Source organism: Muntiacus reevesi, chromosome 3, assembly GCF_963930625.1.
Source record: "Muntiacus reevesi chromosome 3, mMunRee1.1, whole genome shotgun sequence".
Classification (NCBI taxonomy): domain Eukaryota; kingdom Metazoa; phylum Chordata; class Mammalia; order Artiodactyla; family Cervidae; genus Muntiacus; species Muntiacus reevesi.
The window spans coordinates 170,814,411-170,833,932 of record NC_089251.1 but is presented as its reverse complement, the minus strand read 5'-3'; the positions used below and the strand labels follow the sequence as shown (position 1 = coordinate 170,833,932).

The 19,522-nt window shown below is 41.2% G+C and overlaps 2 protein-coding genes across 3 annotated transcripts in view; one reads left to right on the top strand and one right to left on the bottom strand.

Annotated features, from left to right (window-relative positions):
• Positions 1-7,002, bottom strand: part of RMND1 (required for meiotic nuclear division 1 homolog) — a 34,157-nt gene extending 27,155 nt beyond the window's left edge. The window contains exons 1-2 of one of the 2 annotated variants that reach the window (XM_065931118.1): positions 6,872-7,002; positions 1,905-2,419 (exon numbers count right to left, since the gene is read on the bottom strand). In XM_065931118.1, coding sequence (XP_065787190.1) covers positions 1,905-2,411 — 507 coding nt within the window. In that variant the 5' untranslated portion in view covers positions 2,412-2,419; positions 6,872-7,002. The remainder of the gene's footprint in view (positions 1-1,904; positions 2,420-6,871) is intronic. The other variant, XM_065931119.1, reaches the window with a different exon arrangement.
• A 330-nt stretch (positions 7,003-7,332) lies between these two features.
• Positions 7,333-18,215, top strand: ARMT1 (acidic residue methyltransferase 1). The gene is made up of 5 exons (XM_065931112.1): positions 7,333-7,433; positions 10,339-10,444; positions 10,898-11,142; positions 15,773-15,938; positions 16,532-18,215. The coding sequence occupies exons 1-5, from the start codon at positions 7,393-7,395 to the stop codon at positions 17,297-17,299; spliced, it is 1,326 nt and encodes a 441-aa protein (XP_065787184.1). The 5' UTR covers positions 7,333-7,392; the 3' UTR covers positions 17,300-18,215.
• Positions 18,216-19,522: the final 1,307 nt, after the last annotated feature.

The window sequence follows — 19,522 nt, the reverse complement described above, 5'->3', positions numbered from 1 at the left end:
TTATTACCTCATTGGAAACATTAAATTTTTAAAATTTACTTCAAATCCTTTCCTGGAAGCAGGAAAAAAAATTCTAAAAAGAAAAATAAAAAACGGAATTTAGGAAAATTGCTTTCAAGTCCATGGACAACCCAAAGAAATAACGCCTCTGACAATTTACAACCAACAACTATTAAAAAAAAAAGTGACATCTCTGACTTTGCCAGTCTTTCTTTCGTAAGACACTTGATCCTGCTCTGGGTTGCCAGATATAACAAAAGAAAAAAGGGACTTGATCCTCCTTCTCCGATCTGCTATAATTCAGGTTTCTACACTTAATTTTCTTTCAGTTACTTAAATGCTAAATTTCCCGGATGATCACATAAGTGAAACAATTTAATTAAAAACTCAAGAGCTACAAAGAAAGGGGTGAAAGTAGAATGAATACAAAACTCTCATCCTTTATATCCTGGGTTTGAAAGAAACAAAATAAAAATGTAAACAAAGCTAGAATCCAAAATAAAAGTCATTAACCAGTCCTGGTAGCTCAGATGGTAAAGAAGTTGCCTGCAATGCAGGAGACCAGGTTCGATCCCTGGGTCGGGAAGATCCCATGTCAAAGGGAGTGGCAGCCCACTCCAATATCCTCGCCTGGGATAGCCCATGGACAGAGGAGCCTGGCGGGCTATAGTGCACGGAGTCACAAAGAGTCAGACACGGCTGAGTGACTGACACTAATCAGGCCCTAACTTCACAACCTGAGGATATGACAAGAAGGCCTGTACACTTTTTTAAAGGAAGTCAACCTCACAGTAAAAAAAACAAAAACAAAAAACAAAACCCACCAAATTAAATGCTCAGGGTCTACTTCTCAAAATCGAAATTTTAACCTGTTTTGACCCTAACCTGTTTTCTGATAGATTCAGAATGTCTCATTAAATTTTAAATATTCGACATTCCTATTTTTAATGTTGATGACTACAGACATCAAAGATTCTTTTGCTTCTTTTCCATCCTTTTCAGTTTAATAAACATTTATTAAGTATAAGGCATAGTTTTAAGTATTATGCAAGATACACAGGTTAATGAAGGACTTGATCTTCACCTTAAATATTTATCATTTAGTGGAGAAAAGCAAATTGTAGAGAAATTCCCATAAACCTCATAACAGGGGATAAAAATACCCCTCCAACCTTCAAAGGATAAAAAGCAAAGACCTCCACTCTGCTTTTTCAATTTTAACTTGCCATGTCCTTTTGCCACCCACTCCCACACAGTCATCATCAGCTTATAGATGCTTACCTGTCTACACAGTTCACTTAAAAATTTTTTTCTTAAACTTAATATAGAATTTCTACAGTTTGACTTTTTTTAAGTGGGGGCTTTTTAATAGCAGTATTCCTAAAGTGAACTTAATACCAGTCTTTTCCAAAATTTCCTTAGGCCACTAACTAATCCTTTTATAAACTACATTTTTATATTTAATGCCTCTATTTTGCCTTTATACATATTGTGAGTTCATGCTCAGTTGCTCAGTCACGTCTGACTCTTTGCGACCCCATGGACTGCAGCCCGCCTGGTTTCTCGGTCCATGGAGTTTGCCAGGCAAGAATGCTGGAGTGGGTTGCCATTTCCTCCTCCGGGGAATTGTCCCAACCCAGGGATCAAACCCCTGTCGCCTGCATGAGCAGGCGGGTTCTTTACCACTGAGCCACCTGGGAAGCCCTTTATATGTACCACTAATTCCTATAATTACGATGCTGATTCCTTTTGGAGGTAACAGGTTGTACTATTAGGCTTCAAAGACCCTGAAGGCAGCACTGAGCAGGAGCCCTCCTACGCTGGCAGGGAGGCTGAGCTGGGACACACAGGGGTTTAGGGTGATCGTCAGGGAACAGAGGCGCCACCACCACCCGTGTTTTTACCTCGTTCACAGGCAGAACTGGAAGATTGGTCCTGGATGGCTGCCTGGTCCTCGAAGCTTTCAGTGGTCTCTTGATTTGCGGGAAGTTTTGTTTAGAAACTGCTTCCGTGGACACAGATGAGGAATGTCTCTTTAATATTTTTATAAACCACTTAGAACCTAGCAGATTTGGTTTGTGAGTCACTCTCCTGTGAGTACTGACGGAGTTCTTGGTTGGAAAGTGAGCTTCTTCATCTTGGCAACGCACAGCGTTGAATGCAGGGAATACATTTGTATTTGACATTTTCTGGTTCATCCGCAGGACCTGAGACTTGTTCCAACCACCAGTTGCTGCATCAGGAAAGAGCAAATCCAAGTTCTGATTTCTTGTCAGGGCTGTGTGTGCTGCAGTCTCAAATTCCTCAAGTGGTTTTAACATTCGATGAATAAGTCTTTGGCACTGACATGCTTTTGACAAAATATGGTGAGATCCAGCCAGGGCTCTGAGAAGTCTGGCTGACATTACCATAACCCAAGCTAAAAGACAAGAATTCAAAGTTCAAGTTGAGAAAAAGAAAAAAACTTAAAAAAATACATACAAGATGAATGCATAAAGAAGTTGTGGTATATATACACAATGGACTATTACTCAGCCATAAAAAGGAATGCATTTGAATCAGTTCTAATGAGGTGGATCAACCTAGAGCCTATTATACAGAGTGAAGTAAGTCAGAAAGAGAAAGATAAACATCATATACTAATACATATATATGGAATTTAGAAAGATGGTACTGATGAATTTATTTGCAGGGCAGCAATGGAGAAACAGACATACAGAACAGACTTACGGAATGGGGAGGGGGGAGGAGTAACAGGGAAACTTACATTACCACATGTAAGAAAGACAGCCAATGGGAACTGGCTATAGGACTCAGGGAACTCAAACAGGGACTCTGTATCAACCTAGAGGAGTGGGATGGGGAGAGATATGGGAGGGAGTTTCAAGAGCGAGGGGACATCCATATATCTATGGTTTATTAATGTTGATGTCTGACAGAAAACAACAAAATTCTGTAAAGCAATTATCCTTCAATTTAAAAAATGAATAAATTAAAAAAACACGTATAATGTTTTCCTGGGTAACAGGTATATTTCTGTAAAACAATTTGCAAAACAGATACATCTAACTGAAGCCTGTTGCTGTTAGTCACTCGGCCATGTCCGACTCTTTGTGACCCCATGGAGTGTAGCCTGCCAGGCTCCTCTGTCCATGAGATTCTCCAGGCAAGAATACTGGAGTGGGTAGCCATTTCCTTCTCCAACTGAAGCCTAGTAAAAGGTTAAAAATAAATAAATTTTAATGTTTCCATCAACTGTAGTCAACTTTTGGCCTTCTTTCTGGAAGGTTACAAGGACATGAAAAAGACCTCAAAAAAAAAAAAAAAAGAGTAATGATGATCACTTCATTTACTTCACTAGCATATCAACTATTTAAAATGAAATTAGTACTTCTAAACCCCTTTATTCAAAATGTATTCAGGGACTTCCCTGGCTGTCCAGTGGTTAAGACTGCCCTTCCACTACAGAGGGCATGGGTTCGATTCCTGGTCACGAAACTAAGATCCCCAATGTCAAGGCCAAAAAAAAATTATTCAGCCTTTAAGATAAGCAATGAGCTGGGACCAGGGATACATCCATGGAAGAATAGGGTTCCTGCCATCAAGCTAATGGTCTCCTGAAGGAGACAGGCGTGTGCAAATGCCTCATTATAACCGAGTGCTGCAGCCCTAGGCCCCACCAAAGAACTACAACAAAAGGTTCCGAAGTCTACATGTACAGTCAGGAAAGGCAACCAGAAAGATTCAAGCTGATTCTTGAAGGGGAACATGCTTTTCAGGGTGGGGCTGGGCATGGCAGTAGGGTGAAAGGTTGTTAAGATACACACCTCCCCCCAATAGAAATACTATACAAAAATAATCTCCCCTCTTATTTACAGTTTAAAACGTTTGTTCTTTAAAAGGAAGCCTGGAGGGACTTCCCTGGCCATCCAGTGGTTAAGACTCCATGCTTCCAGTGGAAGGGGGCACAGGATGGATCCCTAGTTGGGGCACTAAGATCCCACATGCCCCACAGCAGGCAAAGAAAAAGTAAGCTTGTAGTAGGAAATCAGTAACAATTGTTTAACAAAGTAACATGCTAGGGGCTGGAAATACAGGTATACAACATCAATCTCAGTACTCACCATCTAGTGGGGGAAACACTATACTATGATGAGTACGTTACAGAGTTATGTACCAATTGCTCTTGGGTGCAGAGAAAGGAACCTCTGGCTGAGGGTGGATGGGGCTTATCAGAGGTGACATTTGAACCGGGTTTCAAAAGGGCAGAGGGATCAACAAGTCCCCCGCCCCCCCCCACCCCAGGTACACAGTTCACCTGACAAACGGGGTGTAGCTCCAAGGGAGGCAGAAGTGGCTGGATCCTAAGTACTGATCCTAACGAGTTTCCACCAACAGGGAGAAGGCAGAGCTTTTCACAAGAGACTCACATCGTCAGATACGCGTCTAAGAAACATATCTGTGGCTAAAACGCAGAGCAGGAACTGATGGAGACTAAGATATTGCTTCCTGAGTACTTGGCACCCAGCAAATCCTCTGCTTCACCTCACAATAATCCTGGGAGGTACCTCACAGGGGATACGGAAGCTCAGTGGGGTGGATTGCTTATAGGTGCGATGCAGAGCTGGAAGGAAGTCCCAGGCCTTCCCAGTTCCAAAGGCAACACTGAAACCACTGCATCTATGTTATCTCCCTTTAAAAGGATGAGGACAAATAAAATAAAATAAAATAAAAGGATGAGGACAAGGATGAGTCCCTGTGATATTTGGGAGGCAGAACCTGCAGCTTTTAAAATATCTTCAGAAAAGCAGTTTTATTCCCCGTCTCCACCGCCTCTTCTCTGATATCCCTGAACCCGCTCCCATCACGCTTTCATTCCTATCACTTCACCAAAACCCATCTGTCAAGGCCATCAAGGACTCCTGCATCAGACACTTCTCAGCCTTCATTTTCGCTCACTGACCAGCAACGCGGGATACAGCGGACCACCCCACCCTCCCTCACTCGCCACTTTCAGGCTCACTGGGTGCACCTCTGTCTCTCCTGCTGGTTTCCGACCCCAAGAATGGAACGCACCAAAGCTCAGTATCTGGGCCTCATTTCTTCTCTATTCCCAGCTCCCGTTGATCTCCTCCAAACTCACAGTTTGATGTAGTTACCTACACTGATAAATAGCAAATATTTATCCCTAAACTACTCTGACAAGCGTGAAAACTGTAACAGGCTCAAAACTGAGCTTCTGAAACCTTTCTACAAATCCTCCTCTTCCCACAGTCTCCCGACTCGTGAAACAGCAACTACATGCTTATCTTCGTTAACGCCCCTCACCTGCAGGCCACCTGGGTGCTTCTCTTCCTTCTCCATAACGAGTCTGTCAGCAAGTCCCACTGGCTTGGGTGTGACTGGTCCTCAACAACCCGGCCACAAACCTGGTCCACGCTGCTGTTTTGCCCAGGGATTACTGTCACAGCATCCGCACTGGGTTCCCAGCTTCTGTTTTTCACATTCTTCTGAATATCATAACCAAATATACTAATTTACTAAGTCAGATTCCATCTTCCCTCTTCGTAAAGTTTAGCGAAGGCCTCACATTTCACTTGAACTAAAAGTCAAAGACCTTAACGTGGACAGCATGGTCCCCCCTTCCCTGGCCTTTATCACCACTCTCATGTCTCCTACAGCTTTCCCCCCTCCTTTGGCTCCAGTCACTCTGGCATCTGGATCTGTGTACTTACTACCCTTATACTCTTCTCCCAGGAGTCTGTAAACCTATTTATTCCCTCACCTTCTTCAGACCTCTGCTCAAACGCCTCCTAGGCAGTGACGTCTTCCTGGACCACTTCATTCAAAATGTACGCCAGGACTTCCCTGGTGGTCCAGTGGTTAAGGATCCATCTTGCAATACAGGGCACTTGGGTTTGATTTCCGGTAAGGGAACTAAGATCCCACATGCTGCAGGGAAAAGAAGCTGAGGAGCCCAAACAAAGACCCAGCACAGCCAAAAAGAATCATTAAAAAAAAAAAAAAAAAAAAAAAAAAACGGACAGCAGCACTAGCTTCCTCCACTTTTTATTTCTCCACTGCATTTAACGTCAGTTACCAATACTTCATGTTTACTTTATTAACTCACACAAGTTATGAACTGAGTTCCTACCATGTGCCAGACATTGTTCTATTTGCTAACACAGCTGAAAATAAGACAAAAATCCCTGTCTTTTGAAACTTACATCACAGTGGGGATGACAGATAATACACGCGGTAAACCACTAACATATACAGTAAATAGCCACAGTGCTATAAAATACAGTCTTAAGGCTACAAAATACAGTAAGTAGTCACAATACTGTAACGGGAAGAAACGGAAGAGATTTTTTTCTCTCTCCTGTAGAATATAAGCTCCTTGAGGATAAAGAGTTGCCTTCTGTTCAGCTGTGTCTACTGTGACAAGAGTGCCCAGCACACAATACGTATTCAACTCTTATTTTCTGAATGAAATACAAGGCGGCTACTCGGTTCTTGGATGCATTTCCTACTTCTAAGAACACACCAACTAAGAAAACTGTATCAACTAGGCTACAATTCAATGGATAAGAGGCGCTAATTTGGGAGCATGCCTTCCAACTCCTTAAGCTGCTGAAAATGATCTTTGCAGTTGCCGCTGTGCACTGGCTCAAAAAAAAGGATTCAAGATGTGTTATGGATGGAATGCTTTTGACTCCCAGTTAAGTCGACCAAAGATCACCGTAACAGGCAGGGGACCTCCGCGGTCCCGGTGAAACATGTGACCTAAGAGATTCAGGGCGGCGGGCAGCAAAGGCGGGCACCGCTGTGCGGGACCATACAAGCTCGGAGAACAAGGCAGTGCACTAACCTCTCGGCCGGACAGAAGAGGGATGCGCGAAGCGCGCGGGCTTCCGCGGACCGAGCAGCAGCCGCAGCCCGGCGCGCTCCCCGCAGGCGGTCCCAATCCCGACCTGCGCCCCAGCGAGCGCCCGGCACTGCGCAAGCGCACAGGGCTCCAGGCCCCCGCGGAGCGTGAGTCGCCCTGTCCACGTGACCGCAGGACCACGTGACCCGTGCCGCCGCGACCCGAGCCGCTCCCTGGTCCCTGAGACGTCCCGGTCCCTGCTTGCTTCCGCCTTCCGCCCGCTTCCTGATTCCGCTCCTCTCGTCGCCCTCAGTTGTCCCCGCCTTCGTCCCCGGAAGATATCTCCGGATCCTCGAGCCGGCCATTGTTTGTCTCTTCTGCAACCACCAAATAAAGTTTCCTCATTCAAAAGTGTTTTTTTAAACCCACCTCCCTCGCTTTCTCGGCTCCTCCCTCGCGCCGGCACCGCCTCCCCTCCGGCGGCGGGTGAGAGCCGAGTGTAGGAGTTGGGAGCGCGGAAGGTGATGGCGGGGCCTCCGGCATCTCTGTCGGCGCGGGACGTAGGGTTCGTGTCGCTTTCCTCGGCCACTCTCTCGGCTCCTTTTCCTCCTCCCCGCTTCTGCGGAAAGCTGGGCCTCGTGGGGAACCTGTGGGTGCCGGGGAGGGAAGCGGAGGCGGGCTGGAGGCGCCTGCTCCTCCGCCGCCCGCGAGTTCCAGCCCGCCGCCCGGCTCCGCTTCCCCGGGGGCCACGGCTAGGTTTCTAACGGCTCGCGGGGAGGCGAGGGCTAAGCGGCCGCTCGCCGGGCTCCAGGCTCGGACTGTCTTTGCTGCTTCCTCGCTGCGGTGTGATTCGTGGCTTTTTGCCTTGCCTACATGGGAACGGACTGCGAATCCCGACTGGAAATCCCCGTTTACCCTTACCTGTCTCTACAAGTGATGGTTCGACGGTGTTGGTTGGCTTGCATTAATTTGTATCGAACAGTTAATGCGTCTTTAAAGTGGTTCGATACTGTTTATTATTATTTTTTAACTCACGCATGACTGTCATGGGCGTGTTAGGCCCCCTTTCAGAGTGTTGCAGCGCGTGACTCTTAACCCTATTTAATTAATAAACCTACTTTTTGAGGGGGATGCTTAAAGCTGTCTGCAAAAGTTAGGGATCTGAGATCTATAAAGAAATGTGTTTCTTCTATAGTTAATCGGATTAATTTGTAATCCCACTGTAAGTACCTGTACCGTCTTGCTTTTTTAAAAGTCATATTATAGATTCCATAACAAATATATGTTAGTACAAATTAGAAGGCCCAATTTACATTTGAGATGTGTCCTTACTGAAAAATATTGCAAAACACAAGAACACTTGGAAAAAATTGACTGTACCAGCAATGGATTGAGGTCAGAGAAGCACCGTAGGCCCTGAATTTAAGCTTATACTCACTTTCAGGCAAATATAGGGAGTGTCTGCATCCTTACATTTTGAGTCCTAGGTGTATCTGCCTTCATCCAGGTCCCTGGACCTGAGACGTTACTCTTGGAGTTGTAAACCTATGAGCAAATTTAGTAGCTAGAAAAATAATACTTTCTAGTTAAGTGGTTTCCCTTGTGGCTCAGATGGTGAAGAATCTGCCTGCAATGCAGGAGACCTGGGTTTAATCCCTGAATTGGGAAGATCCCATGGAGAAGGGAGTGGCACCCACTCCAGTATTCTTGCCTGAAGAAGTCCATGGACAGAGGAGCCTACAGTCAGTGGGGTCGCAGAGTCAGACACGACTGAGTGATTTAACTAGTTAAGTAGAATCTCAAAGAGCTGTCACTTTTTGTATCTGCTGCCTTGGAAAATTCAAGTGTCAATTGATTTAGTATTCTTTATGTTTTTCCAAGGAATTAGTAGTAATTGTTAAAAGTTAAATTCTGATCAGAGCAGTTACTGTTCCCTAGTGGCTCAGATGATAAAGAGTCTACCTGCAATGCGAGAGACCCAGGTTCAATCCCTGGGTGGGGAAGATCCCATGGAGAAGGAAATGGCAACCAGCTCCAGTATTCTTGCCTGGAAAATCCCATGGACAAAAGAGCTGGCAGACTACAGTCCATGGGGTCGCAAAGAGTCAGACGTGACTGAAGCAACTTCATTTCATTTCTTGCATATTAAAACCTGTTCACTGTAAAAGCCACAGAATCAGAAAGCATTTTTGCAATGTTTTTCCTTTAAGCTTTATGGTTCACGTTTGAGGAAGGCTCTTGAAGAACTACTCAGGACATATAATCCTATTTTTGAAAACTGGAATAAGATACTTGAGTTTTTACAAGTGTGATGATCCCAAATTTAAGTTAGCATAGGAGATTTGGGCAGAAGTATTCCAACTGTCTTTGTTTTTACATTGTCTCTAGTGATCTGAAGATATAAATGAACTGATAAGTTGATTTGTGCTTTCTATTTAAAAACTTCACAGTGCTAAAGTTTTTTTTTTTTTTCTATCCGAACCATGTATTTCCTTAAACTAATAATACATACAATGATAATCAGTAAATCTTGATTTTTGTATGGCTAAAATCAAGAGTATCTTTAATTTTTGATTCGAGTATACACAGATTTTTCCTCATCTCCAGCTTTCTTCATTCTCTGACACTTCTGGAAAATCTCATTTTCTGGTTGGGAAAGCAAGATGGTAACTTGCCTTAATTTTGCTTAGGGTTAGAGAGCATGGAAGGAGTTACTGGGGAGGGAAAGAAGGCAGCAAGAAAAACCTTTGAAAAGAATTAATGTTGGCTGAGAATATAGGGAAAGAGAAGCAGGGTTGTAAATGTCTTTCTCTACATATTTCTTCACTGTAAAGTGTTTCAGGCAGTTTTACATCCATTGCCTCACCTTTCTCGGTAGGAAAGGTCATTTGGTAAATAATAAACCTAGGAGGAAAGCCTGTTTGACTTTTAGGATAATTCTGCTTCTGTCTTATCACTTTGTTAGACTAGTTTTTGGTTAAGGAGAAGAGGAGGAATATAATAAGAAGGGTAAGAATGATTAAACACTCCAGGGAATAGTCTGAGATTTCAGGCACAAAGCTTGCTTGGTTTTAATGAGACACCTGAGAGGTTTTCCAGGCTTCCCTGGTGGCTCAGATGGCAAAGAATCTGTCTGCAATATGGGAGACCCAGGTTCTATCCCTGGGTGGGTATGGTCCCCTGGAGAAGGGAATGGCCTAATCACTCCAGTACTCTTGCCTGGAGAATCTCATGGACAGAGCCTACAGTTCATGGGGTTGCAAAGAATCAGACAGAGCTGAGCGACTAACACTCAGAGAGGTTTTCCGATTTTCTTGAGTTACTCTAGGAGTTGGGCAATGCTGGTTTACTTTACAGGAGTTGTTTGCAAAGGAATTTAAATTTAGATGAGGTGTTACAAAAACTGAAGATGACAATCTTCTAGTGTGAATGCTACTGAAAAATCTGCTGTGTGTGTGACTCTTTTCTAGATCATTTGCGTATCTTACAGTTAAAGACAGATCACCCCAGATCTTAACCAAAGCTATTGATACATTGCATCGACATAAAAGTGAATTTTTTGAGAAACATGGAGAGGTAAGAATTGTGTTTTTACTTAATTCTTTTGTGGTTAAGTCTAACAAACACAATAAGCAGTTTTCCGTATGTGGTAATGGTCATTTCACCTGGAGATAAGTTCATAACATGAAACTTTAAAAAAAGGCGGATTAGGTAAGGCAAGATAATGTCGATATGAGATCTGTTTGTGTTCTTTGACTTTTCAACTTAAGAATTCTAAATTTAAATGTTTATACATTTGTGAAAGACATAAAATGTAGTTTTGAAATGTTTTATTTTTTCCTTCTTAAATTTAGATCCATAGAAATTTGTTACCCTAGAGGAATTCTGTATATATGTTGTATGTGTGTACATATGTATTTTTATAGCTATAGATAAGATAATTACATATAAATTAATTGTAATGTAGACTCATACATGTGTGTATCTATGTTATATATATAAACAACCCCCCCTCCCATGTTTTTGCAGAAAGGCCTGGAAGCTGAAAAGAAAGCAATTTCTCTTCTCTCTAAATTACGGAACGAATTGCAAACAGATAAGCCGATTGTTCCTTTGGTTGAAAAGTTTGTTGATACTGACATATGGAATCAGTACCTAGAATATCAACAGAGTCTTTTAAATGAAAGTGATGGGAAACCAAGGTGGTTTCTCTCACCATGGCTATTTGTAGAGTGCTACATGTATCGTAGAATTCATGAAGCAATTATCCAAAGGTAAGTTTGTAACCATCAAATAACAAATGTAGATAATTTATGCTTTCTTTAAAATTATAAAATGGTAAGTTTTAAAATAAAAGCCAAATGAAGCCTGAATTCAGTTCAGCAGATATTAATGGTGCTATTAGATATTTCTGCAAACGTTATTGTTGTAATTGATTATTTGACAGTTATTATCCACTTGCTTAGAATAGACCTAAGATTAAATATCTGAGGTAGGAACTAATTAAAAATTCTTATAAGAGCTTACTTATTTGCAGAACACAACAAATTGTTCTTAATAAGCAAAAAAAGTTAATTTGAAATAATTGTTTATATAAAAAATCAAGACAGGACAAAGTAAGCATATGTTTTGTTTTTAAAAATAGATAATATGTCAATTAATTTGCTGAAAGAAGTCAACAGAACAGTGAGTCACTGCATTGTTCTGATGCACTGTCTTAATTTTCGCTCTTGTTTTTAATGGCTAGATTAGAAAACGACTCAAAAAGCTAAACACATGTTCCAGAATAACTTTTTTATAGAGTTGCTTATACTGATTAATTTTTTCCTAGGAAAATTCTGATAGAGAACTGCCTTACAGAGCAGAAGAAAATGTAATGTGGATCATTCTTTTAGCTCACAGGTTACAGAAATACAGGTTTGCTGAATAAGAGGACTCCTTGGAATCCATTCCTCAGCATAGCATATAGGATACTTGAAGGCACTTGATTAAACCAGCACTGAAAGTAAAATAAAAAGATTACTTAGGGAAACATGCATAAACTTGAGTCTATTTATTATTTTTTTCTGTTTTAATCTTTATAAATTATTAAAAGGTCGCAGTTTTTTTAGTGTTTGCTGAATAAGTAGGTTTTAGGTCTTGTGCTTTAAAAGCAGAATACACTCACTAAAAATATAGCATATTACCTGGCACATAGATCCAAGCAAAAGACTAGGAAACACTAGGCGCTATCATGTATTGAATACCAGCTCAGTTCTGTTATTTTGCAACCCAGTGACATATAGGTGTTACGGTTTCCATTTAACAGTGGAGGAAACTGAGGCTCAGAGAGATTAGTATCTTTTCTGAAGCTGCATGGTGAGTAACTGGTAGAACCAACCAGTATTAGAGCCTGGTCTGTGTAAGTCAGATAAGCCCCCTCCTCAGACAAGTAGTGCATTTGGATATCTTTCCAGGACTAAGGTTAGTCTGATATTCTGGGTGATGGTTTCATAACTCTGGAAAATATCCATGGTATCAGACAAAGCTGCTGAAGTGTTGAAACACTGAGTGGCACCCTGAACAGACTTAGAGGAATTCGAATGTTAGAAAAGTGAAAGGAATGCTGTTTCTGAGTTCTGGAGGTGGATCTAGTTCAGAGTGAAAAATCTAGGACAGAAGCTTACAAACCCAGCTGCTTGTCACCCGGTTGGGCAAAGGTTTTTTGGTTTGTTTTTAAATAAGCAGATTTTGAAATTGTTACATTGAATCCTAACGGTGTAACTTGTCCATGGTGGGGCCTGCAGGTTGGGTTTTCTTTCCATGCCCCAGGGAGATTCTGCCCAGCCTGTGCTGGTGCCGATTGGTCCAGGAACAGCTTGATAACAGGGATAGAGGCAACATTCAGCCTGAAGTTCCGGGAACGAGAGTATCAGTGAGTCAGCGGTGTGGAACTCTCCTAAGGGGATCTCTTTGGCAAATATTTGAAGATTTGGATATTTGTCTGATACTCAGGTTATAGGTAGTACAAAGAAGGGCTGTCCTACAGAGGAACTAGCCCTGAAGAAGTTGTTTTTTTAAGCGAAGTATAGTGGTTTATAATACTGTGTTAGTTTCAGGTGTATAGCAAAGTGATCAGATATATCTCTGTGTGTGTGTGTGTGTGTGTGTGTGTGTGTGTGTGTGTGTAGACATACATAGATTATTTCCCATTATAAGTTATTATAAGATATTGAATACAGTTCACTGTGCTATACTGTAAATCCTTGTTGCTTATCTATCTTATGTATAGTAGTTGTATCTGTTAATCCCATACTCCTAATTTATTCCTACCCTTGAAGTAGTTTTTAAGTGTCCAACTTGTTAGGTTTCTTATATGAAGAATTCCTATTCTGGGTCAGTGACCCATCCAGAGTGACCAAAGAACTATCTTTCTAGCTTCTCCAGGATCCCAAAGCACACATAGGGGCTGCCCAGGTGTCACTAGTGGTAAAGAACCCACCTGCCTATGAAGGAGACGTAAGAGATGAAGGTTTGATCCCTGGGTCGGGAAGATCCCCTGGAGGAGGAAATGTCAACCCATTCTAGTATTCTTGCCTGGAGCATCCCATGGACAGAGGAGCCTTGCGGGCTATAATCCGTAGGGTCAAAAACAGTACGGACGCCACAGAAGCAACTTTGCGCACAAAGCCCACGTTAGCTTTAAGATATGTTTCTGATGACTTTGCCCCTCATACTGAAACATATTTTGAATTTTCTTTGTCAAGATGTGTATTTTGGGTTTTTTAGAGTTAAGTGGTTGAATAGTCTGCAAATTAAGATTCAAAGTTTTAGCCATATGTAAAATTTAAATATGCTTCAGATACTGAAAAATGAAAATATGGAGAAAATGGCATACATTTTCAAGCTTTTATTAAAGTGCGATATACATGCTGAGCAGTGCACATTTTTTAAGCGTTCAGCAGTCTTCACCGGAACATGTTGTGTCCCTAGTGGCCAGATCAAAAGGCAGAACTTTAGGCCCCCACACACCGCCTTTGGATCCACAAACATTCACACACCTATTCTTGGTGAACATCTGTGTGTATTTCTGCTGGGTTTATACTTAGGAGTGAACCCCTGGGTCGAGTGTGTACACATATTCAGCTCTAGTAGATTGTAAAATGGCAAACATTTAAAAATCTCTGAAATCATTTGTAGCTATGTGAGTTTGCTCTCTTAAAATAGAAGGAACAGGTCTCAAGGGATTTCCCTGGCAGTTCACTGGTTAAGACTCTGCACTTCCATTGCAGGGGCCCAGGTTCAGTTCCTGGTTGGGGAGCGGAAATCCCACGTGCTATGCCACAAGGCCAGACCAGGGTCTGCAGATTTGTCTGTAAAGGGCCAGTCAGTCAGTACTCTAGGCTCTGGGGACTCATGGTCTTTGTTGCTACTCCTCAGCTTTAGCGGTGCCAAAGCAGCCATAGGCAGTATGTAAGTGAACATGGTTGTATTCTGATAGAGCAGCAGAGTTATGGACCCTGAAATTTGAATTTTGTGTATCACAAAATCTTCTAAAATTTTTTTCCAACTCTTCAAAACTGTGCAAGCCATTCTGAGCTTGCAGATCATATAAAACAGCTGGTGGGCCAGAGAGGGCCTTGCAAGCTGCAGTTTGCTGACCCCTGCAGTGGAACCCATGCATCCAAATACATTTATCCCTTTCTCACCTTGAGAGTGATTCATTTCAGCATTGCTAAAAAAGTCTTTTAATTCTTTGAAACTTCTTTCAGAGCCAGTTGACAAACCTCAAAATGAGATTAGTCTCATTATTATTTAGTCACTCCTCATTTTTGACCAAAAATGTTTTATTCCATTTGATTTACATGCTTCATTCTACTGAAATTGCTTTGAGTGACTTTTGGCTGTTTCCAAAAACAAATTAACTCCAAAGCATGAAAATACTCATCGCTGACAGTACATTTAATAACAGGTTCTGAGGAAAATTCCCAAAGAGGAATTCCAAAAGTGCTTTGAGCAATGGCAGCATTCTTGGACTAAGGGTGTAGCTTTCCAGGCTGACTCACTGACTGGGGGGAGGCAGCCATCACTGGGGTGTGTAAATTCTGGTATGTTTTTGGTTTTGATCTTAATCAATCCCATTGCATCTGCCATATTTAGGAGACCCCTGGAAAAAGTAGCTAATTTTGAAGATCAGATGATCTGAATGTCTTTACATTTGATTCTGTAAAGTCTGTTATGCTAGTACATATACCTTCTGAGTTACATTTTTCTTAGGCCAATATTATCTGATCTCTCATTGGACAACATGAATATGTAGCCACAGAACATACATACATCACCATTGGTCAAAGTCAACTTGGGAGTAAAAGTTGCTAAAATATTGGAAATCTACACATAAATGATCAAAATTTGTCATTAGAATAAGATTTACATTAGTGCTGTCTGCTTTATAGCAAGTAGTCATTGGGTTCCTGTAATATTCTGTGTTTGACTTGTATTCATTTATTCTGTTTATATCCATATGTTTGTTATTTGGAGCCTGAACCACATTGAACACCCAAAAAAATGTGAAACTAAAGCAATTGTCATGAAATTCTGTTTCTCTTTCCCCTTTGTCCTAAAAACCCACCAGATAAATAATTATGGATACAGTCCCTATAATTATTTAATACTTCCAGTATATTTGACAACTAATTAAAATGAGTTTGGGTATTTATTTTTGCATAATTTATTTAATTTTATTTAGTTAGTGTAAATTGATTATTTTTGTGTAACTTGTCTGTGTTATACCTAATAAGAATCACCACTGATTTTTTGGATGGGTTGCTACCATTCTTTTTAAAAAACTGCAACTACTCAAATGTTTAAAAAAACATACAGAGTTATAGAAATGTTTCACTTATTTTTTTTTCCCTACTTTAGTCCACCAATCGATGACTTTGATATATTTAAAGAATTGAAAGACCAAAATTTCTTTGAATCTCAGGAATCTGTCATTGCCTTATGTACTCACCTGCAAGAGTTGAGGAAAACTATTGAAGACCTAGATGAAAATCAACTGAAAAATGAATTTTTTAAAATTCTTCAGGTAAATATAATAATTATTCTCCTGAGTCTGTCTGTCTATTTAAACAGTTGAAAAGTAAACTGGTATGCATTTAACAGCAGAGAGACACTGGAGGGGAAGAGGCTTCAGGAAATGAGGAGCAGAAAGGAGAGGGGCTGCGGGACCCCCATGGAAGCCAGGGTGCCCTGGAGCAAAGGCAAGGACTTGGGTTTTTACTCATGCTGAAACGAGAAGCTGTTAGAAGGTTTTAATCGGAGGAGTAGCATAACATGACTTAGGTCAAGGATTACTTCTGCAAACAGACTGAAGGCCCAAGCATAGAAATAGGTATCTCTGTTACTGAAACGACTCAGGCCTGGACTGAGCCGGTAGCATCAGAGGCGGTACAGGTCACCAGATTCTGGATATACTTTGAAAGTAGAGGCCACAGCTTTTTTATGCAACTTTATTAGAGAAAATGTAGATTGGATGGACATTTTATATTGAGCTTCATAGAAATGAATTTTATGAACATTTTTTAGCAACCCTTCCTCCCATTATATCTTACATAATAGAGTTTTTTTTAATTAGTTATTCAAAAGAAGGGTACATGTATTGTGCTTTTTCTTTTTCAGATTTCGCTGTGGGGAAATAAGTGTGATCTGTCTCTATCAGGTGGGGAACATATTTCTCAGAAGACCAATATAATGAATTCATTAGAAGACCTAAAACCTTTCATTTTAGTGAACGACATGGATCGTCTTTGGTCATTGCTAAGCAATTACAAGAAAACAAGAGAAAAAGAATCTGTTACTCGAGTGGATATTGTTCTGGATAATTCTGGATTTGAACTTATTACAGACTTAGTATTAGCTGAATTCTTGTTGTCCTCTAAACTGGCTACTAAGATCCATTTTTATGGGAAAACGATTCCATGGTTTGTTTCTGATACTACTCTACACGATTTTAATTGGATAATCAAACAACTAAAGCATTCTAATAATAAGTGGGTGTCCCAGTGTGGGGTTGACTGGGAAGACCATATTAAAATGGGCAGATGGGTTTACCTCGATCATATATTTTGGACTCTGCCTCATGATTTCAGTACCATGTCTCAGGTCGCTCCTGACTTACATGCTGCACTACAAAAGGCACATTTAATTTTCTTCAAGGGTGACTTGAATTATAGGAAGCTGACAGGTGACAGAAGATGGGAGTTTACCATTCCATTTCACGAGGCATTGAGTGGCTTCCACCCTGCACCTCTGTGCAGCATTAGAACATTAAAGGCTGAGGTTCAGGTTGGTCTGCAGCCAGGGCAAGGTGAACAGCTCACAGCTTCTGAGCCCAACTGGCTGACCACTGGGAAATACGGAGTATTTCAGTTTGATGGTCCACTCTGACTTGGTGTAGGAACTTTCAGTTGTGTAGAAAGATCTGACCGACAGTCGGCAGCCCCAGCAAAGCTCTGGGAAGCTTGGCTTCTCGCTGGTCATTTATGCACTCTCCGATGCTTTCTCGTTTGAACGCTTTCCCCACTACATTGTTTTGGGGCTAGGTGGATTACACTGGTTACAGATACTTAACTCTGATGTTGGAATTTCAGTAACTTATTTCAAGTCAAATGTATCATTTCAAATGATCTTAATGAACTTAATTGGGCAGAAATAAAGAAGTCAATTCTGCTTTAAAAGTTAACATTTTTAAAAATACTATGCTGCATGGTATTTAATGTTCTAGGAGGCATGAAATTTTACTTGATTTGGGGCTCTAAGGGCTCAGTGACAATATAATACACATCTTAAATATGCTTTGTAAAGAGAGGCATTTCGTAACTGATATCTGAACATGTTAAAGTAAAACTTACCTCATAAGTTATTATAATTCTTAATTTTGTTACTGGATTTTCTTTCATTTCTATATCTATTATTTGCATGCATTTGTATTTTGATCTGTGGAAAGGGTGATCGGAAACTCAAAATTGAACAGAATAAAACAATTAGTACTTGAGGAAATGTATCTTTACATTCTGTTTGTGATATCCATAATCAGTTGAAATTAACACATATGTGTTTTAAATGAACAGAATTGCTGTGCAGTCTTAAAAAAATGTGTTAGATATAAAAGATTCTTCTACGTAGACTTTGTACTACTGACGAGTTAATTCACTTTTTATAATCTTGCTCATTTATTGGTGATCACAGTTATATTAAAGACTGTAAATTTCAGGTCAGTTTGTTTTGCAACTGAAATTGAAAATATATCTGGACGTGTTTTCTTGTACCAGAATAATAAAATGAATTGTAAATTGTATCAAAAGTCTCATTGGTTTTATCTTTCAGTGGGGGAAGGGCAAGAAGGGAAGATTAAAGATGAACTCTATAAAGTGTACCCCCAGTATACTACCCCCAGTACTCCTGTTAAAATTTAGTATTTTCACAGAGTTATGCCACCATGACCACAATCTACTTTCAGACCATTTTCATCCCGCCTAAAAGACAGGGCTCTGCCTAGAGTCTTCTCCCAGTCCCCCACCTGTTTCTGCCCCAGCAAGTTTGGACTCTCTGTTTGGCATAGGTACAGAGGAGCATGGAGGAGGAGACTGAGGCTCTGAGGTCAACTGAGGGTAAATTTTCCACTGAAGAGATGAGTGATCTTGGAAAACACTCCCGAAATGGCATCTTCAATTGCTTCTGCTGCTTAACGGTAACATACTTGGTTAAGTATGAAGTAACTCCTGGATAAAGCAGTCTGTAAATTCTATGCAACACTTTTTCACCAAGATATAGATCCAGTATCTTACAGGTATATTACAAGACATAGATCCAGTATCTTGTAGGTATATTACAATAAAAATATGGAAGAAGGGCAGGTAAATAGGTAGAAAATGGTGGTTATACCACACATGGGCCAGTGGTAGAGTCCATCTGCCAACGCAGGAGACAGGAAACTGGTTTGATCCCTGGGTCAGGAAGATTCCCCTGAAGCAGGAAATGGCAACCCATTCCTGTATTCTTACCTGAAAAATTCCATGGACAGAGAAGCCTGGCAGGCCCCAGTCCATGCGGTCACATAGTCAGACACAACTGAATGTCTGTGTGTTTGGCATAGGTACAGAGGAGCACTCACACACACACACACACACACACACACACTCCATGAATTTACGTTACTTTTTGATTAAACAGCAAATGAACAAGATTTCTTGGGATGACCCACCTCTTGGATTTGAGGTGGCATTTTGGTGTTTGATAAAAATGCAATAATCCTTCTGAACTCTTTAATGGCCAGAATCCACATTGTTCAACCTCAAAGTTTTATTTCTAGAAAAGAAATTCCCACTGCAAAAAGCAATACCAGTGTAGTTCAAACTCTACTTAGGTTTTAAGAAAATCCTAGAGTGAAGTGAGGAGAAGGCAAGGGCAACCCACTCCAGTACTCTTGCCAGGAAAATCCCATGGACGAAGGAGCCTGGTAGGCTGCAATCCACAGGGTCGCTAGGAGTTGGACATGACTGAGCGACTTCACTTTGCACTTTTCACTTTCATGCGTTGGAGAAGGAAATGGCAACCCACTCCAGTGTTCTTGCCTGCAGAATCCCAGGGATGGGGGAGGCCTGGTGGGCT

Excerpts from the sequence above, each read along its gene's own strand:
- ARMT1 (XM_065931112.1), top strand. The coding sequence starts at position 7,393 with ATGGCGGGGCCTCCGGCATCTCTGTCGGCGCGGGACGTAGG. Across the intron at positions 10,445-10,897 it reads TTTTTGAGAAACATGGAGAG|AAAGGCCTGGAAGCTGAAAA; the intron begins GTAAGAATTGTG and ends ATGTTTTTGCAG. Across the intron at positions 11,143-15,772 it reads CATGAAGCAATTATCCAAAG|TCCACCAATCGATGACTTTG; the intron begins GTAAGTTTGTAA and ends TCCCTACTTTAG.